This window comes from Bufo bufo, chromosome 4 (assembly GCF_905171765.1).
Source record: "Bufo bufo chromosome 4, aBufBuf1.1, whole genome shotgun sequence".
NCBI lineage: Eukaryota > Metazoa > Chordata > Amphibia > Anura > Bufonidae > Bufo > Bufo bufo.
This window is the reverse complement of record NC_053392.1, coordinates 447,604,373-447,622,071: the sequence shown is the minus strand read 5'-3', so window position 1 is coordinate 447,622,071 and position 17,699 is coordinate 447,604,373. Positions and strand designations below refer to the sequence as shown.

General features: G+C 44.3%; 1 protein-coding gene across 1 annotated transcript in view; it reads right to left on the bottom strand.

The window, feature by feature from the left end:
- The window catches only part of UNC93A (unc-93 homolog A), a 428,511-nt gene that overhangs the window by 314,476 nt on the left and 96,336 nt on the right, over window positions 1–17,699 (bottom strand). The window contains exon 2 of the mRNA XM_040429404.1: window positions 11,609–11,790. Coding sequence (XP_040285338.1) covers window positions 11,609–11,790 — 182 coding nt within the window. The remainder of the gene's footprint in view (window positions 1–11,608; window positions 11,791–17,699) is intronic.

Below are 17,699 nucleotides of genomic sequence, written 5' to 3'. Positions count from 1 at the left end.
GTGTTTTCTCAAGGAGACATAGAAGTGGTATTGTAACGCTGATAACGGCGTCATCGCCACTGGCCATGTTGGTGGAGTACTCGAAACAGCGCAACAGGGCACACAGGTCTAGCATGGAGGCCCAGTCATTGGTGGTGAAGTGGTGCTGTTCCGCAGTGCGACTGACCCGTGCGTGCTGCAGCTGAAACTCCACTATGGCCTGCTGCTGCTCGCACAGTTTGTCCAGCATGTGCAAGGTGGAGTTCCACCTGGTGGGCACATCGCATATGAGGCGGTGAGCGGGAAGGCCGAAGTTACGCTGTAGCGTAGACAGGCGTGCAGCAGCAGGGTGTGAACGCCGGAAGCGCGAACAGACGGCCCACACTTTATGCAGCAGCTCTGACATGTCGGGGTAGTTGCGAATGAACTTCTGCACCACCAAATTCAGCACATGCGCCAGGCAAGGGATGTGCGTCAAACCGGCTAGTCCCAGAGCTGCAACGAGATTTCGCCCATTATCGCACACCACCAGGCCGGGCTTGAGGCTCACCGGCAGCAACCACTCGTCGGTCTGTTGTTCTATACCCTGCCACAACTCCTGTGCGGTGTGGGGCCTGTCCCCCAAACATATGAGTTTCAGAACGGCCTGCTGACGTTTACCCCGGGCTGTGCTGAAGTTGGTGGTGAAGCAGGCTGACTGGATGAGCAGGTGGAAGAAGAGGAGGAGGAAGCTGAGTAGGAGGAGGAGGAGACAGGAGGCAAAGAATGTTGCCCTGCGATCCTTGGCGGCGGAAGGACGTGCACCAAACAGCTCTCCGCCTGGGGCCCAGCCGCCACTACATTTACCCAGTGTGCAGTTAGGGAGATATAGCGTCCCTGGCCGTGCTTACTGGTCCACATATCTGTGGTTAGGTGGACCTTGCCACAGATGGCGTTGCGCAGTGCACACTTGATTTTATCGGACACTTGGTTGTGCAGGGAAGGCACGGCTCTCTTGGAGAAGTAGTGCCGGCTGGGAACAACATACTGTGGGACAGCAAGCGACATGAGCTGTTTGAAGCTGTCTGTGTCCACCAGCCTAAATGACAGCATTTCATAGGCCAGTAGTTTAGAAATGCTGGCATTCAGGGCCAGGGATCGAGGGTGGCTAGGTGGGAATTTACGCTTTCTCTCAAATGTTTGTGAGATGGAGAGCTGAACGCTGCCGTGTGACATGGTTGAGATGCTTGGTGACGCAGGTGGTGGTGTTGGTGGTACATCCCATGTTTGCTGGCTGGCAGGTGCCAACGTTCCTCCAGAGGCGGAGGAAGAGGCCGAGGCGGCGGCAGCAGCAGAAGAGGCCGAGGCGGCAGCAGCAGAAGAGGTAGCAGTGGGAGCCTGAGTGACTTCCTTGTTTTTAAGGTGTTTACTCCACTGCAGTTCATGCTTTGCATGCAGGTGCCTGGTCATGCAGGTTGTGCTAAGGTTCAGAACGTTAATGCCTCGCTTCAGGCTCTGATGGCACAGCGTGCAAACCACTCGGGTCTTGTCGTCAGCACATTGTTTAAAGAAGTGCCATGCCAGGGAACTCCTTGAAGCTGCCTTTGGGGTGCTCGGTCCCAGATGGCGGCGGTCAATAGCAGGCGGAGTCTCTTGGCGGGGGGTGTTCTGATTTTGCCCACTGCTCCCTCTTTGTCTTTTGCTACACTGTTGGCTCGGTCTCACCACTGCCTCTTCCTCCGAACTGTGAAAGTCAGTGGCACGACCTTCATTCCATGTGGGGTCTAGGACCTCATCGTCCCCTGCATCGTCTTCCACCCAGTCTTGATCCCTGACCTCCTGTTCAGTCTGCACACTGCAGAAAGACGCAGCAGTTGGCACCTGTGTTTCGTCATCATCAGAGACGTGCTGAGGTGGTATTCCCATGTCCTCATCATTAGGAAACATAAGTGGTTGTGCGTTAGTGCATTCTATCTCTTCCACCCCTGGGGAAGGGCTAGGTGCATGCCCTTGGGAAACCCTGGCAGCAGAGTCATCAAACAGCATAAGAGACTGCTGCATAACTTGAGGCTCAGACAGTTTCCCTGATATGCATGGGGGTGATGTGACAGACTGATGGGCTTGGTTTTCATGCGCCATCTGTGCGCTTTCTGCAGAAGACTGGGTGGGAGATAATGTGAACGTGCTGGATGCACTGTCGGCCACCCAATTGACTAATGCCTGTACCTGCTCAGGCCTTACCATCCTTAGAACGGCATTGGGCCCCACCAAATATCCCTGTAAATTCTGGCGGCTACTGGGACCTGAGGTAGTTGGTACACTAGGACGTGTGGCTGTGGCAGAACGGCCACGTCCTCTCCCAGCACCAGAGGGTCCACTAACACCACCACGACCATGTCCACGTCGCGTCCCTTACTAGTTGTTTTCCTCATTGTTACCGTTCACCACAATAAGAAAAATATTATTCGGGCCAATGTATTGAATTAAAATTCTGGCCTTTTTTTACAGACACCTAACACTGTCTGGCTATCTATTTAGGTACCGTATTACACTAATACAGGCACACAAGTAATGACAGATTTGGTTGAATATAAATGTGAGGCCTATTTTTTACGCGCTGTGTGACAGATATACCTTTAATCACAGAATTAGACTTGTATCTGCACTGTAGCGTGTGTATTAAGTTTTTCAGAATGACACTATCAGCACCTTGAATCTAAGATATCCTTTTTGGGATAGATTTAAAGTAGGCCTGATGTAGCAGAAACTACTAATTTTGAGAATGGCAAATTTGGGAATAGTTTTTCAACCCAGAACAAAAACTGTGCTTTTACGGTCACTAAATATAACTTGACCAGCTAAAACTGTACTGATTTGGAGGAATAGAAATGTCAGGCCTATTTTTTAGGCGCTGGGTGACAGGCTCAACTTGCCCCTGATGTAGTATATGGCCAAAAAATAACCACACTATTGATGGTTAAATGCACTTGGGTGACACAGGCTCAGCCTGCACCTAATGTAGTATATGGCCAAAAAATAACCACACTATTGATGGTTAAATGCACTTGATGAAAGCTTGACCCTGATGTAGGATATAGCAAAAAATAACCACACTATTGATGGTTAAATGCACTTTGGGTGACACAGGCTCAGCCTGCACCTGATGTAGTATATGGCCAAAAAATAACCACACTATTGATGGTTAAATGCACTTGATGAAAGCTTGACCCTGATGTAGGATATAGCAAAAAATAACCACACTATTGATGGTTAAATGCACTTGGGTGACACAGGCTCAGCCTGCACCTGATGTAGGATATAGCAAAAAATAACCACACTATTGATGGTTAAATGCACTTGGTGGTAGCTTGTGCTGGCGCACCACAAGCCACAAAATGGTCGCAGATCACCCCAGAAAAAAGTGATATAAAAACGCTATGGGCAGCCTAAAAAAAGTGAGCAATTCAATATCAGCACTTCAATGATCCACAGCTGGAGATCGATCACTGAATTAAGTCTTTTGGAGGAGTTAATCTGCCTAATCTCACCCTAACGTCGCAGCAGCAACCTCTCCCTACGCTTGTATCAGCAGAGTGACGTGCAGCGCTACGTGACCCAAGCTTATATAGAGGCTGGGTCACATGCTGCACTGGCCAATCACAGCCATGCCAATAGTAGGCAAGGCTGTGATGGCCTCTTGGGGAAAGTAGTATGACGCTTGTTGATTGGCTGCTTTGCAGCCTTTCAAAAAGCGGCAAGAAAGCGCCGAATACCGAACCCGAACCCGGACTTTTACGAAAATGTTCGGGTCCGTGTCACGGACACACATACAGTTCGGGTTCGCTCATCCCTATTCACAACGAATGCGAATTTCCTAAAATGGTAGCTACACGTGTGAGGACTGAGGACATGGGGCAAGGAACTCTGGGAAGGCAGGATCACCCTGATTGACATGCCTGCATGCAACCAATCAGCAGCCAGCCAGCCCTATAAATACGGCAGCCATTTTAGATTTTGCCATTTTCCAGCGTTCAGAGTGCAGGGACAGACGTGTGAAGCTGCTAGGGACAGCTATTGGAAAAACGATTGTGGGGAAAAAAAAAGAGAAAACTATTTATAAGTGCAGGGAGAGGATAGGGAAGAATCATTTCACAGCATCTTAGTGCAGGGAGAGACATCAGAAGGCACTAGGGACATTGATAGGAAAGCGATTTACAAGTGCAGGGAAATATTATTTGGGGATCCAAATAGCCATTAGACAGCTCTGTTATTCCAGCTTTTTGTTATTGGGCTGCAAGACTTATGTTTAAAAGTCTTTAGAGACTTATGTCTTAGGCTACTTTCACACTAGCGTTTTTTGCAGATCCATCGTGAATCTGCAAAAATGCTTCCGTTAGAATAATACAACCGCATGCATCCGTCATGAACAGATCCGGTTGTATTATGTCTTCTACTGTATAGCCATGACGTATCCGTCTGAAACACCAGGGCCGGCGCTTCCATATAAGCAAGGGGGGGCAATTGCCACTGGACCCCCGAGTCCTTAGGGGCCCCCAGCCCACCACCTGACACCGCCGCCAGCCCGCAACTAACTATATTTTTGTGGCGGTGGCGCAGTGGCGGGCAGCTAACAGCGCTAAGCGGACGGACTAATTGAAAGAGTCTGAGCCAGGCGAGCCACACTGCGGTCCGCGGCCGCTCTGAGACCCTCTCTGTCACCTCTTTAAGAGAGCAGTGGCTGCTGGAGCATGCCGCCACACAGGCACATCTTCCCTTTTGTGATGTTGCCAGCTCCGCCCTCAGAGAAGAAGAAGGAGCAAGCGCCAGCCAGCCACTGCCAGGGGGGCCATCCCTCACACTGTGGCTGAAGTGGTTCAACTTCTGCCCACAAACAGCCAAGGTACAAATAACAAGATCTCACCTGTCCCAGTGGGAACAGAGATGTGCTAGCCTGGAGAAATGTGCTATTGGGGGGGAGGGGTTTAGAATGAGAGATGTGCATGTGCTGGAGAAATGTGCTATTGGGGAGGGGGGAGTGGTTAGAATGAGAGATGTGCATGTGCTGGGGAAATGTGCCATAGGAGTGGGGGGCTGGGGGGGGAGGAGAGATATGCTGCTGCCACTGGCCTATGGAGGGGGAGAAATGTGCCATTTGGGGGGATGGAGAATGAGGAGTGTGCTGCCATGGAGGGGGGGAATAATGTGACGCAAAGGGGGTGATGACGTGACATGGAGGGGGAGAAATGTGACATGGATGGAGCTGGAGGGGGGGAAATGACATTGAGGGGGTAAAATGTGACATGGAGGGGGAGAAATGTGACATGGAGGGGGAGAAATGTGACATTGAGGCCGTGGGGCATCATTGGGGGCACTTTTTACTGGTACATTATTAGGTTGCACTATGGGGGCACTTTTTACTGGCACATGATTGAGGGGCATCTATGGTGGCACATTTTACTGGCACATTATTGGGGGGCATCTATGGGGGCACTTATTACTGGCACATTATTGGGGGCACTTTTTACTGGCACATTATTAGGTGGCACTATAGGGGCACTTCTTACCGGAACATTATTGGTGGGCACTATAGGGGCCTCTACTGAGGCTACAAAGAAGGGGTATGTTATATAGAGTGCTCTGTACAGTGGCATTTTATACTGGGGCACATTATGGGGGCTACTTTGGGGAAGGGGGGAGAGGAATACTATGGGGTCATCTACGGGAGCACTAAGAAGGGGTATTTTATGCTTGCAAAATATGGGGGACACTGAGGGCATCTACTGGGGCACTATATAGGGGCATTTTATACTGGTACATTATGGGGGCACTAGGAGGAAGGGGGGAGAGGAGCACTATGGGGCATTTACTGGGGGTACTATATGGGGGTATTTTATACTGGTACATTATGGTGGCACTATGGGAACATTAGCTCAACTGAGGGCATTACAAGGGGGTATTTTCTGCACTGTCTAATATAAGGAGAATTATTACTACTGGGGGGGCATTATGGTGGGCTTTATTACTCCCTCATGGTATGACCCCCTAGTAGCAGCACCAGCCTCTCTCTGCTCTGCTATCCCTCTGCCCCTTTTCCAAATCCTTATTATGTCATCTTTCTTTTTAGGATAAAACACATCAGCTCCACCGAGCCCCCGGCCAAAGTGTTGAAGTGGTGTCCAAGATCCCCAAGGGCCAAGCCAAGTAATTGTAAGTTTTCATGTGAAATATAGTTATGTTATACACATATAGCATACACTGTGCCACACAATATACAGTTTCTTCTGTATGAACGTTCAGAAATTAATTCTCCAGACTGATTGATGAACCAGATGTGTGGGCCAGCCACGAATAAACCTATTATTGTTTTTATTGATGACAGTACTGTTTTATGGTTTTATCGATATCACTGATGTGACACTCCTAGTGAGGTAGGAAGGAGGAGCTGGTGTCTCCCTCCTGTACTCTTGGAGTGATATAGGGTAAACTGAAATTCTGTATTATTAAATTCACTTTAATACTTATATATAAAAATAGACTTGTACATAACTATATATATATATATATATATATATATATATTTTTTTTTTTTAAAGTATATTGTAAGATTACTGGGCCTAGATGAAGTGATCCTATCTCAGTGATTCTCAGAAAAGGAAAAAAGCTGAAGAAAAAACAAGACTGTTGGCACCATAAGGAATGGGAAGGGGAACACCGAACCTTCCTCTAGCCCCAACATACCAACCCCAACTAACCCCTTTAATAACGACACTGACACCGTTCCACTTTTAACCTTTTATTTTGTTGGGTGGTAATCGGCCACAGCTTTATTCAAACGGCAAAACCATAACCTAGAACCGTGCTCTCCGCCAGCCGCTGGTCTCCCAGCGGGCGGATACGCCCATTTTCCTCCAACACCTTTACGCTGCAATAACTAGCCGCCAGCTGTGACTTTAAACATTCCAAGGAGGCACTTTGCCTATATAACCATTCCCCCGATGGGGGAGGGAGGGAGGGACAAAGCGCTTCCGCTCAAAGAGGAAGAGGGAAGGCGGGACAGAGGCATATATGCCCTCCTGGCTGACCGCCCACTCTCCTAACCGGATCCCTACATTAACCCCTGCATGCCCCACCGGAACGGGCATCAGAGGAAGTATATATTAAAAGGGGTAGGAAAACAAGGGGGTGGGGGGCACCAGTCCCTGCCCACCCTCCCTAAGCCGTCGGGTGGCCACCAGGAAGTTGGAGACCTATCCAAAACTAACATAATTCTTTCAACCACATCGAGAATCACAGCAAGTTGAAGCTTCAACATGCATTGATGGAACTCCCTTACCACCAGCCACAGAAATGGGAGAAGAAGCTGAAGGTCACGGATCCAAGGACACAGTCTCTTCTGTGGAAGCACAGATGCAATGTGGAAGTGAACCAGTCACCACTGAAACTGCTGCAGAAAGCACTAATTCTGCTGCTTCCATGAGTATTATTTTACCACCGAAAAATGTAGACATTACTGTTGTTTTAACATGATGATGACACAGCATTGTGGCCTACTGCAATTTCTGATGCCCAGAGAAAAAAGGGCATTTGGTTCAATCTTCCTTTTCTCGTCCTCCTCCTCCATCATATTAACATGCTTGTTAGGCTGCCCTCGCTCCTAATGTTTTAGAGGGTGATCTCAGCAGCAGGCCCTCAACCATAATTTTTTCGATGGTCAGCTCAGCAGTAGGAACTCGCCCCTAATGTTTTAGAGAGTCAGCCCAGCAGCAGACCTTCAACCCTAATGTTTTAGATGGTCAACTCAGCAGCAGGCCCTCGCCCATAATTTTTTCGATGGTCAGCTCAGCAGCAGGCCCTCACCCCTAATATTTTAGATGGTCAGATCAGCATCAGGCCCTCCCCCCTAATGTTTTAGATGGTCAGATCAGTAGCAGGCCCTCGCCCCTAATGTTATAGAGGGTCACCAGCAGGCCCTTGCTCCTAATGTTTTTGAGGGTTGAGAGGTTCCTTGTAATTTTTGGCAGCCCTTTCACTTACTGCATAGGCTTTATGAGTGTCAGAGTCCCACTACCTGAACTATTGTACCACAATGTGAATGATGCCCTCCTTTATGTGATATACAGGTTGTATCGGAGTGACTCTTCCTTGTAATTTTTGGCAACACTTGCACTTTATATACAAGTAAATATACAGGAAAGAATGTTTCCTAACAATTTTTCCTCTAAAATCGATTTTATCTTTTGTGCGTATTATTGTCAGTCTGTAAAATTGGCGTACTACTCGGACAACATCGTTCCTAGCAGCGAACCATGCTGTTCCCGAACCAGTTCAGTGGTGTTTCCATTAATTTCTGACCTTTTCATGTGAACCAGACACCCTCCCCTCTTCAGAGCAGGGCGTGCCTGGTTTAATGCTCGGTTTCTCCTATTGACTTCCATTGTGCTCAGGTGCTTGGTAGAGCACCCGAGCATCCCGAGGTGTTCTACTCGAGTAACCGAGCACTTTGGTGCTCAATCAACACTAATGAGTACCACATAAATGGTACCAATAAAAACTACAGTTCATCCTGCAAAAAATAAGCCCTTATACAGCTCTGCGGATGGAAATATAAAAAAGTTATGGCTGTCTGAAAAATGAGATGCAAAGAAAATTTAGATTTTTTTTCATTTTATTATTATTTTTTAAGTAGTAAAAAAACGGTACAAAATTGATATCGCTGTATTTGTATTGCGCCTGCAGAATTAGGATGTCATGTCATTTTTATCACACAGTGAACGCCGTTATTTCAAAACCCGAAAAAAAAATGGCGGAATTGTGTTTTCTTTTTTCAATTTAACCCCACAAAGATTTTTTCCCCCATTCTTTAATAACACACAGCACAGACCAAAAGTTTGGACACACCTTCTCATTCAAAGAGTTTTCTTTATTTTCATGACTATGAAGGCATCAAAACTATGAATTAACACATGTGGAATTATATACATAACAAACAAGTGTGAAACAACTGAAAATATGTCATAGTCTAGGTTCTTCAAAGTAGCCACCTTTTGCTTTGATTACTGCTTTGCACACTCTTGGCATTCTCTTGATGAGCTTCAAGAGGTAGTCACCTGAAATGGTCTTCCAACAGTCTTGAAGGAGTTCCCAGAGATGCTTAGCACTTGTTGGCCCTTTTGCCTTCACTCTGCGGTCCAGCTCACCCCAAACCATCTCGATTGGGTTCAGGTCCGGTGACTGTGGAGGCCAGGTCATCTGGCGCAGCACCCATCACTCTCCTTCATGGTCAAATAGCCCTTACTTTCAAAGTTTTCCCAATTTTTCGGCTGACTGACTGACCTTCATTTCTTAAAGTAATGATGGCCACTCGTTTTTCTTTATTTAGCTGCTTTTTTCTTGCCATAATACAAAATCTAACAGTCTATTCAGTAGGACTATCAGCTGTGTATCCACCTGACTTCTCCTCAACAAAACTGATGGTCCCAACCCCATTTATAAGGCAAGAAATCCCACTTATTAAACCTGACAGGGCACACCTGTGAAGTGAAAACCATTTCAGGGGACTACCTCTTGAAGCTCATCAAGAGAATGCCAAGAGTGTGAAAAGCAGTAATCAAAGCAAAAGGTGGCTACTTTGAAGAACCTAGAATATGACATATTTTCAGTTGTTTCACAGTTGTTTGTTATGTATATAATTCCACATGTGTTAATTCATAGTTTTAATGCCTTCAGTGTGAATCTACAATTTTCATAGTCATGAAAATAAAGAAAACTCTTTGAATGAGAAGGTGTGTCCAAACTTTTGGTCTGTACTGTATATGGTATATTAAATGGTGCCCTTAAAAATCCAACTTATCTAACAAAAAATAAGCCATCATATGGCTATATGAACGGAAAATTAAAAAGGTTATGGCCAGTAGAACATGGGGAGGAAAAAATTCAAAACAAAGAATGGGCCTAGTACTTAAGGGGTTAGACCACATGAATCAGCATTACCAGTTACTGTGGGAACATAGAAGTGGCTGCCACCTAGAGCAAAAAGAGTTTCCTCCTTCACTTGTTCTCCTTTGTGGCAGTCAAATTGCTTTCACATGCAATACAGTGTTTCCACACAGACTCCTCCTCGTCTTACTCTGCTTCTTCATCAGCCATTGATAACAGAATGTACACGAGCAGCAATCCCTCCTATCATACGTGCAAAGTGAAGTGTTGCCATGTGATGTTAGAGCTGATTGGCCTGGGCGACAGTAGCCACATGCAGTAACTGATCACTTGCTAAAGTGCATTAAGCAGGAAACTTCCCGCTGGCTGTCTCCCTGCCAACTCCAACTGGGCAAGATGGTCAGCATCAATGGCAAGAATATTGTGGCCTTGCTACATTTGGGGAAAATAACACATGCTCCCTGCATGGCGCACATGATAAATCTAGTTGTGCAGCACTTTTTGAAAAGCACTCTTGCTTGCAGAGTGTGTTGGCCATGTCCAGGAGATTGCTACAGAATTGTCTGCCATTACACTGCTTGATTCAGGACATTCCAACTCGTTGAAGATCTATTTTGCAGATAATATAGTGCCTGTACAAGCAGCTTAAAGAGGACCTTTCACTAGTTTAAAAACTAAAAACGAACTATATCAGTGGGCAGAGCGGCGCCCAGGGGTCGCCCTGCACTTACTAGTATGTCTGGGCGCCGCTCCGTTCGCCCGGTATAGGCTCCCAGGCTATGAGCTGTGCGCTACGATTGGCCAGCGCTACAGCAAGGGACAACCCTAATACAAAAACTCCGCCCAGTACAACAGAGGGAGCTGCAGACACTGGAGCCTATACCGGGCGAACGGAGCGGCTAAAGGACAACTCTGTGAATGACCTTGATGGGGCCAGCCAGAACCCTGACAATCCCAATTAAACATCTTAAGGAGAGACCTGAAAATAGCTATTGATGGTCCCCATCTAACCTGATGAGTTTGAGAGAATCTGTAGAGAAGAATGGCAGACAATCCCCAAATTTAGGCTTGGTTTAGACCTGAGCGTATTCGATATGCGCTTTTTTCAGGCGTTTTTATCGGGCGTTTGTATCGGGCGTTTTTAATGGGCGGAAACAAGCAAACTCCCATTTAGGCGCGTTCCCGCTGAAGTCTATGAGCGGGAACGCGCGACAATACGCCCCAAAGAAGCTCCTGTACTTCTTGAGGTGCAAGGCGTTTTACAGCGCGTTCGTACGCGCTGTAAAATGCTCAGGTGAGAACCATGCCCATAGGGAAACATTGGTTTTTGTCTGTTGAGCGTTTTACAGCGTGTAGGAACACGCTGTAAAACGCTCGGGTCTGAACCCAGCCTTAGGTCTGCAAATCTTGTTGCATCATATCCAGAATTGAAGCTGTAATCCCTGCAAAAGGTGTTTCAAATCCTGAAGCTTCAAGTCCTAAGTAAAGGATCTGAATACTTATGTCAATGCAAGATTAATTTATTATTATTTTGTTTTATTCTGTTTTCACTGTCATTATGGGGTATTGAGTGCAGAATTATAGGGAAAAATGCCACAACATAACAAAATGTGTAAAAATGTAAAAGGGTCTCTTTCTCATGGGTGACCAGAATTTCAACATATCTTAACTGATACAAATATTTTTCCAGAAATTTTAAGTTACAATACTTTACCAGCTAGGGTAGAAGTTGCCAAGAGAATATGTAATATAACAGCACATAGAGGCAACAATTGTCCATTTACAGCCAATTTTCTTAATTAAAATTGGAGGAACAAACGTTGAAGATATAATTAGAGCTCCATAGATGATACTCAGTGAAGCAACACCAAGACCTTGATCTGCATTGAGACTGCTCTAAAAAAAAAGAGAGAGAAAGTAAATATTGCAGTTATTATATTATATGAGTTTTACGAAATGACAAATTCTGCTCTGCTACTGTGCTGAAAATATTAGGGCATTACAAGTAGGGATGAGTGAATCGACTTCGGATGAAACATCCGAAGTCGATTCGCAAAAAACTTTGTTTCAGTACTGTAGGGAGCAAGCGCTCCGTACAGTATTAGAATATATTGGCTCCTATGAGCCGAAGTACCTTGTAACCGAACCCGAGTTCGGGAAATGTTTTTTTTACAGTAGAAATCAATTTATGAAGTTATTACGCAAAATCTCGCAAGACTTCGCACTCCGTACAGTATTGAAACAAAGTTTTATGCGAATCGCTCATCCCTAACTCCAAGTAATATTATCATATGTATAATTGAGAACAAATACACAACTTCTGAAAAGAAAAAAGAAAAGATCTGCAGGAAAATCATTTTATATGGCTTCCTTCAGGCCTGTACACCATAGCAAAATTCAGAATAAGTGTCTCCATCCACTGTGAGTTAATGCCAACAGCATAACTATTTTATACTGTAACTGATTCAAGCAAATAACTGATGTACAGTTGGTCTCTGATTTGTACCATCTCTTTACACGGGGTAAAGTCTCTGAAGTAATCATGAATAGGGTTGAGCGAAACCGAACTTTAGGATTTTTGGACCCCGGACCCGAACCCGAACAATTCAGTAAAAGTTTGGGTTCGGGTTCGGTGTTCAACGTTTTCTTGGCGCTTTTTGAAAGGCTGTAGAGCAGCCAATCAACAAGCGGTTAACTGTCTGACCTTAGAAGCCATCACAGCCATGCCTACTAATGGCATGGCTGTGATTGGCCAGAGCAGCATGTGACCCAGCCTCTATATAAGCTTGAGTCACGTAGCGCTGCACGTCACTCTGCTGTTACAAGTGTAGGGAGAGGATGCTGCTGGACTTGTGATTTCAGGGAGAGAATAGGAAAGAATCTAACTCAGCGATCTATCTAGAAATAGTTGTGGGAGTGCAGGGCACAATCGTTTTACCCTGCCCTAAGCCCAATGACCAAAACAAAAAAACTTTTATAATTCTGTTAGTTAGGTGGGCGGCGGCGGCCATTTTATGCAAGCTTAGTGCACCAGCACTGCATCTGAGCTTTTGGGACATTGCAAATAACAATTTTTTTGGGCAATCTACAACATCTGGATTAGTCAGTGTGCAATTTAAGCTAGAAATACACCCATCATTTTCTGGGGTTTTAAAAACACACTTTTTTGTAAAAATAAACAGTATTTTCCTGATCTGCAAGTGTTAAATTCAAGTTTAATATATACAGCTTTCATATTCTGTTACCAAAAAACACTTTTTTGGGCAATCTACAACGTCTGGATTAGTCAAAGTGCAATTTAAGCTAGAAATACACCCATCATTTTCTGGGGTTTGAAAAACACACTTTTTTGTAAAAATAAACAGTATTTTCCTGATCTGCAAGTGTTAAATTCAAGTTTAATATATACAGCTTTCATATTCTGTTACCAAAAAAAACAATTTTTTGGCACACTACAACATCTGGATTAGTCAGTGTGCAATTTAAGCTAGAAATACACCCATCATTTTCTGGGTTTGAAAAACACACTTTTTTGTCAAAAAACAGTATTTTCCTGATCTGCAAGTGTTAAATTCAAGTTTAATATATATACAGCTTTCATATTCTGTTACCCCAAATTTTTTTTTTGCCAATCTACAACATCTGGATTAGGCCGAATGCACACGGCCGTGTTCCGCGGCCGAGAGCGGTCCGTGGTATGCCGGGCTGGATTCCTGTTCAGAGCAAGAGCGCACAGCATCATTGGTTGCTATGACGCCGTGCGCTTCATGCCGCCGCTGCACTACAGTAATACACTCGTATGATCTATCGTAAACTGATGTAAGGGCACACGGCAGGGTGCAGAAGAAAAGGAGCGCCGTATGGTTTTTGGAAGGCAGATTTTGCTGGACTGGTTTTAGATGCCATGTCCCATTTAAAGCCCCCCTGATGCACCCATACAGTAGAAACTCCCAAAAAGTGACCCTATTTTGGAAACTAGGGGATAAGGTGCCAGTTTTATTGGTACTATTTTGGAGTACATATGATTTTTAATTGCTCTATATTACGTTTTTTGTGAGGCAAGGTAACTGAAAAATGGCTGTTTTGGCACCGTTTTTTTTTTTTTTTTTACAAGATTCATCTGACAGGGTAGATCATGTGCTATTTTTATAGAGCAGGTTTTTACGGATGCAATGATATCAAATATGTTTACTTTCTTTATTGGTTTGTTTCAGTTTTACATAATAAAGCATTTTTGAAAAAGAAATTATGTTTTTGTGTGTCCATTTTCTGAACGCCATATGTTTTTTATTTTTCTGCCGATCGTCTTGTGCAGGGGCTCGTTTTTTGCAGAAAGAGTTGAGGTTTTCATTAGTACAATTTTTGGGTTCATAGGATTTTTTGATCATTCATTATTACACTTTATGGGACAAGGTGACCAAAAAATTGGCTGTTTTGGAACAGTTTTTATTTATTTATTTTTACAGCGTTCATCTGAGGGGTTAGGTCATGTTACAGTTTTATAGAGCAGATCGTTACGGACGTGGAAATACCTAATATGTATACTTTTTCTTATTTATTTAAGTTTACACAATAATAGCATTTATTAACCAAAAAAATTATGTTTTAGTGTCTCCATAGTCTAGGAGCCATAGCTTTTTTATTTTTTGGGCGATTGTCTTAAATAAGGTATCATTTTTTGTGGGATAAGGTGACGGTTTGATTGGTACTATTTTGGGGGTCATAAGCCTTTTTGATTGCTTGCTGTTGCACTTTTTGTGATGTAAGGTGACCAAAATAGCTTTTTTTACACATTATTTTTATTTATTTTTTTAATGGTGTTCATCAGACGGGGTCTATCATGTGATATATTTATGGAGACGGTCGTTACGGATGCCGTGATACCTAATATGTGTATTTTTATTTTATTTTTTCTGGAAAAGACAATTTTTTTTATTGCATTTGAAATACAGCCATTTAGTGCACCAATATTGAATTCAGGCCTACACTGGTTCAGGCCGTGTAAGATACACACTCTACATACAGGGGTTTGATTCAGGCATTTAAAATACAGCCATTTGAAATACAGCCATTTTGGGCAAAGAAATATTTAATTCAGACCTACACAGGTTTAGGCCCTGTGAGATATGCCCTCTACATACAGGGGTTTGATTCAGGCATTTGAAATACAGCCATTTTGTGCAAATAAATCTTTAATTCAGGCCTTCTCTGGTTCAGGCCGTGTGAGATACACCCTCTACATACAGGGGTTTGATTCAGGCATTTGAAATACAGCCATTTTGGGCAAAGAAATATTTAATTTAGGCCTACACTGGTTCAGGCCGTGTGAGATACACCCTCTACATACAGGGGTTTGATTCAGGCATTTGAAATACAGCCATTTGGGCAAAGAAATATTTAATTTAGGCCTACACTGGTTCAGGCCCTGTGAGATACACCCTCTACATACAGGGGTTTAATTCGGGCATTTGAAATACAGCCATTTGCAATACAGCCATTTTGGGCAAAGAAATATTTATTTTACGTCTACACTGGTTCAGGCCCTGTGAGATACACTCTCTACATACAGGGGTTTGATTCAGGCATTTGAAATACAGCCATTTTGGGCAAAGAAATATTTAATTTAGTCCTACTCTGGTTCAGGCCCTGTGAGATACACCCTCTACATACAGGGGTTTAATTCAGGCATTTGAAATACAGCCATTTTGCAAAGAAATATTTAATTTAGGCCTACACTGGTTCAGGCCCTGTGAGATACACCCTCTACATACATGGGTTTGATTCAGGCATTTGAAATACAGCCATTTGAAATACAGCCATTTTGGCGCGAAAAAATATTTACTTTAGGCCTACACTGTTTCAGGCCGTGTGAGATACACCCTCTACATACAGGGGTTTGATTCAGGCATTTGAAATACAGCCATTTTGTGCAAATAAATCTTTAATTCAGGCCTACTCTGGTTCAGGCCGTGTGAGATACACCCTCTACATACAGGGGTTTGATTCAGGCATTTGAAATACCGCCATTTGGTGCACCAATATTGAATTCAGGCCTACACTAGTTCAGGCCGTGTGAGATACACCCTCTATATACAGGGGTTTGATTCGGGCATTTGAAATACAGCCATTTTGAGCAAATAAATATTTAATTTAGGCTTACACTGGTTCAGGCCCTCTGAGTTACACCCTCTACATACAGGGGTTTGATTCAGGCATTTGAAATACAGCCATTTAGTGCAGCAATATTGAATTCAGGCCTACACTAGTTCAGGCCGTGTGAGATACACCATCTATATACAGGGGTTGGATTCGGGCATTTGAAATACAGCCATTTTGAGCAAATAAATATTTAATTTAGGCCTACACTGGTTCAGGCCCTGTGAGGTACACCCTCTACATACAGGGGTTTGATTTAGGCATTTAAAATACAGCCTTTTGAAATACAGCCATTTTGGGCAAAGAAATATTTAATTCAGGCCTACACTGGTTCAGGCCGTGTAAGATACACACTCTACAGTCGTGGCCAAAAGTTTTGAGAATGACAAAAATATTAGTTTTCACAAAGTTTGCTGCTAAACTGCTTTTAGATCTTTGTTTCAGTTGTTTCTGTGATGTAGGGAAATATAATTATATGCACTTTATACGTTTCAAAGGCTTTTATCGACAATTACATGACATTTATGCAAAGAGTCAGTATTTCCAGTGTTGGCCCTTCTTTTTCAGGACCTCTGCAATTCGACTGGGCATGCTCTCAATCAACTTCTGGGCCAATTCCTGACTGATAGCAACCCATTCTTTCATAATCACTTCTTGGAGTTTGTCAGAATTAGTGGGTTTTTGTTTGTCCACCGCCTCTTGAGGATTGACCACAAGTTCTCAATGGGATTAAGATCTGGGGAGTTTCCAGGCCATGGACCCAAAATGTCAACGTTTTGGTCCCCGAGCCACTTAGTTATCACTTTTGCCTTATGGCACGGTGCTCCATCGTGCTGGAAAATGCATTGTTCTTCACCAAACTGTTGTTGGATTGTTGGAAGAAGTTGCTGTTGGAGGGTGTTTTGGTACCATTCTTTATTCATGGCTGTGTTTTTGGTCAAAATTGTGAGTGAGCCCACTCCCTTGGATGAGAAGCAACCCCACACATGAATGGTCTCAGGATGCTTTACTGTTGGCATGACACAGGACTGATGGTAGCGCTCACCTTTTCTTCTCCGGACAAGCCTTTTTCCAGATTCCCCAAACAATCGGAAAGAGGCTTCATCGGAGAATATGACTTTGCCCCAGTCCTCAGCAGACCATTCACCATACTTTCTGCAGAAGATCAATCTGTTCCTGATGGTTTTTTTGGAGAGAAGTGGCTTCTTTGCTGCCCTTCTTGACACCAGGCCATCTTCCAAAAGTCTTTGCCTCACTGTGCGTGCAGATGCACTCACACCTGCCTGCTGCCATTCCTGAGCAAGCTCTGCACTGGTGGCACTCTGATCCCGCAGCTGAATCCTCTTTAGGAGATGATCCTGGCGCTTGCTGGACTTTCTTGCACGCCCTGAAGCCTTCTTAACAAGAATTGAACCTCTTTCCTTGAAGTTCTTGATGATCCTATAAATTGTTGATTGAGGTGCAATCTTAGTAGCCACAATATCCTTGCCTGTGAAGCCATTTTTATGCAACGCAATGATGGCTGCACGCGTTTCTTTGCAGGTCACCATGTTTAACAATGGAAGAACAATGATTTCAAGCATCACCCTCCTTTTAACATGTCAAGTCTGCCATTTTAACCCAATCAGCCTGACCTAATGATCTCCAGC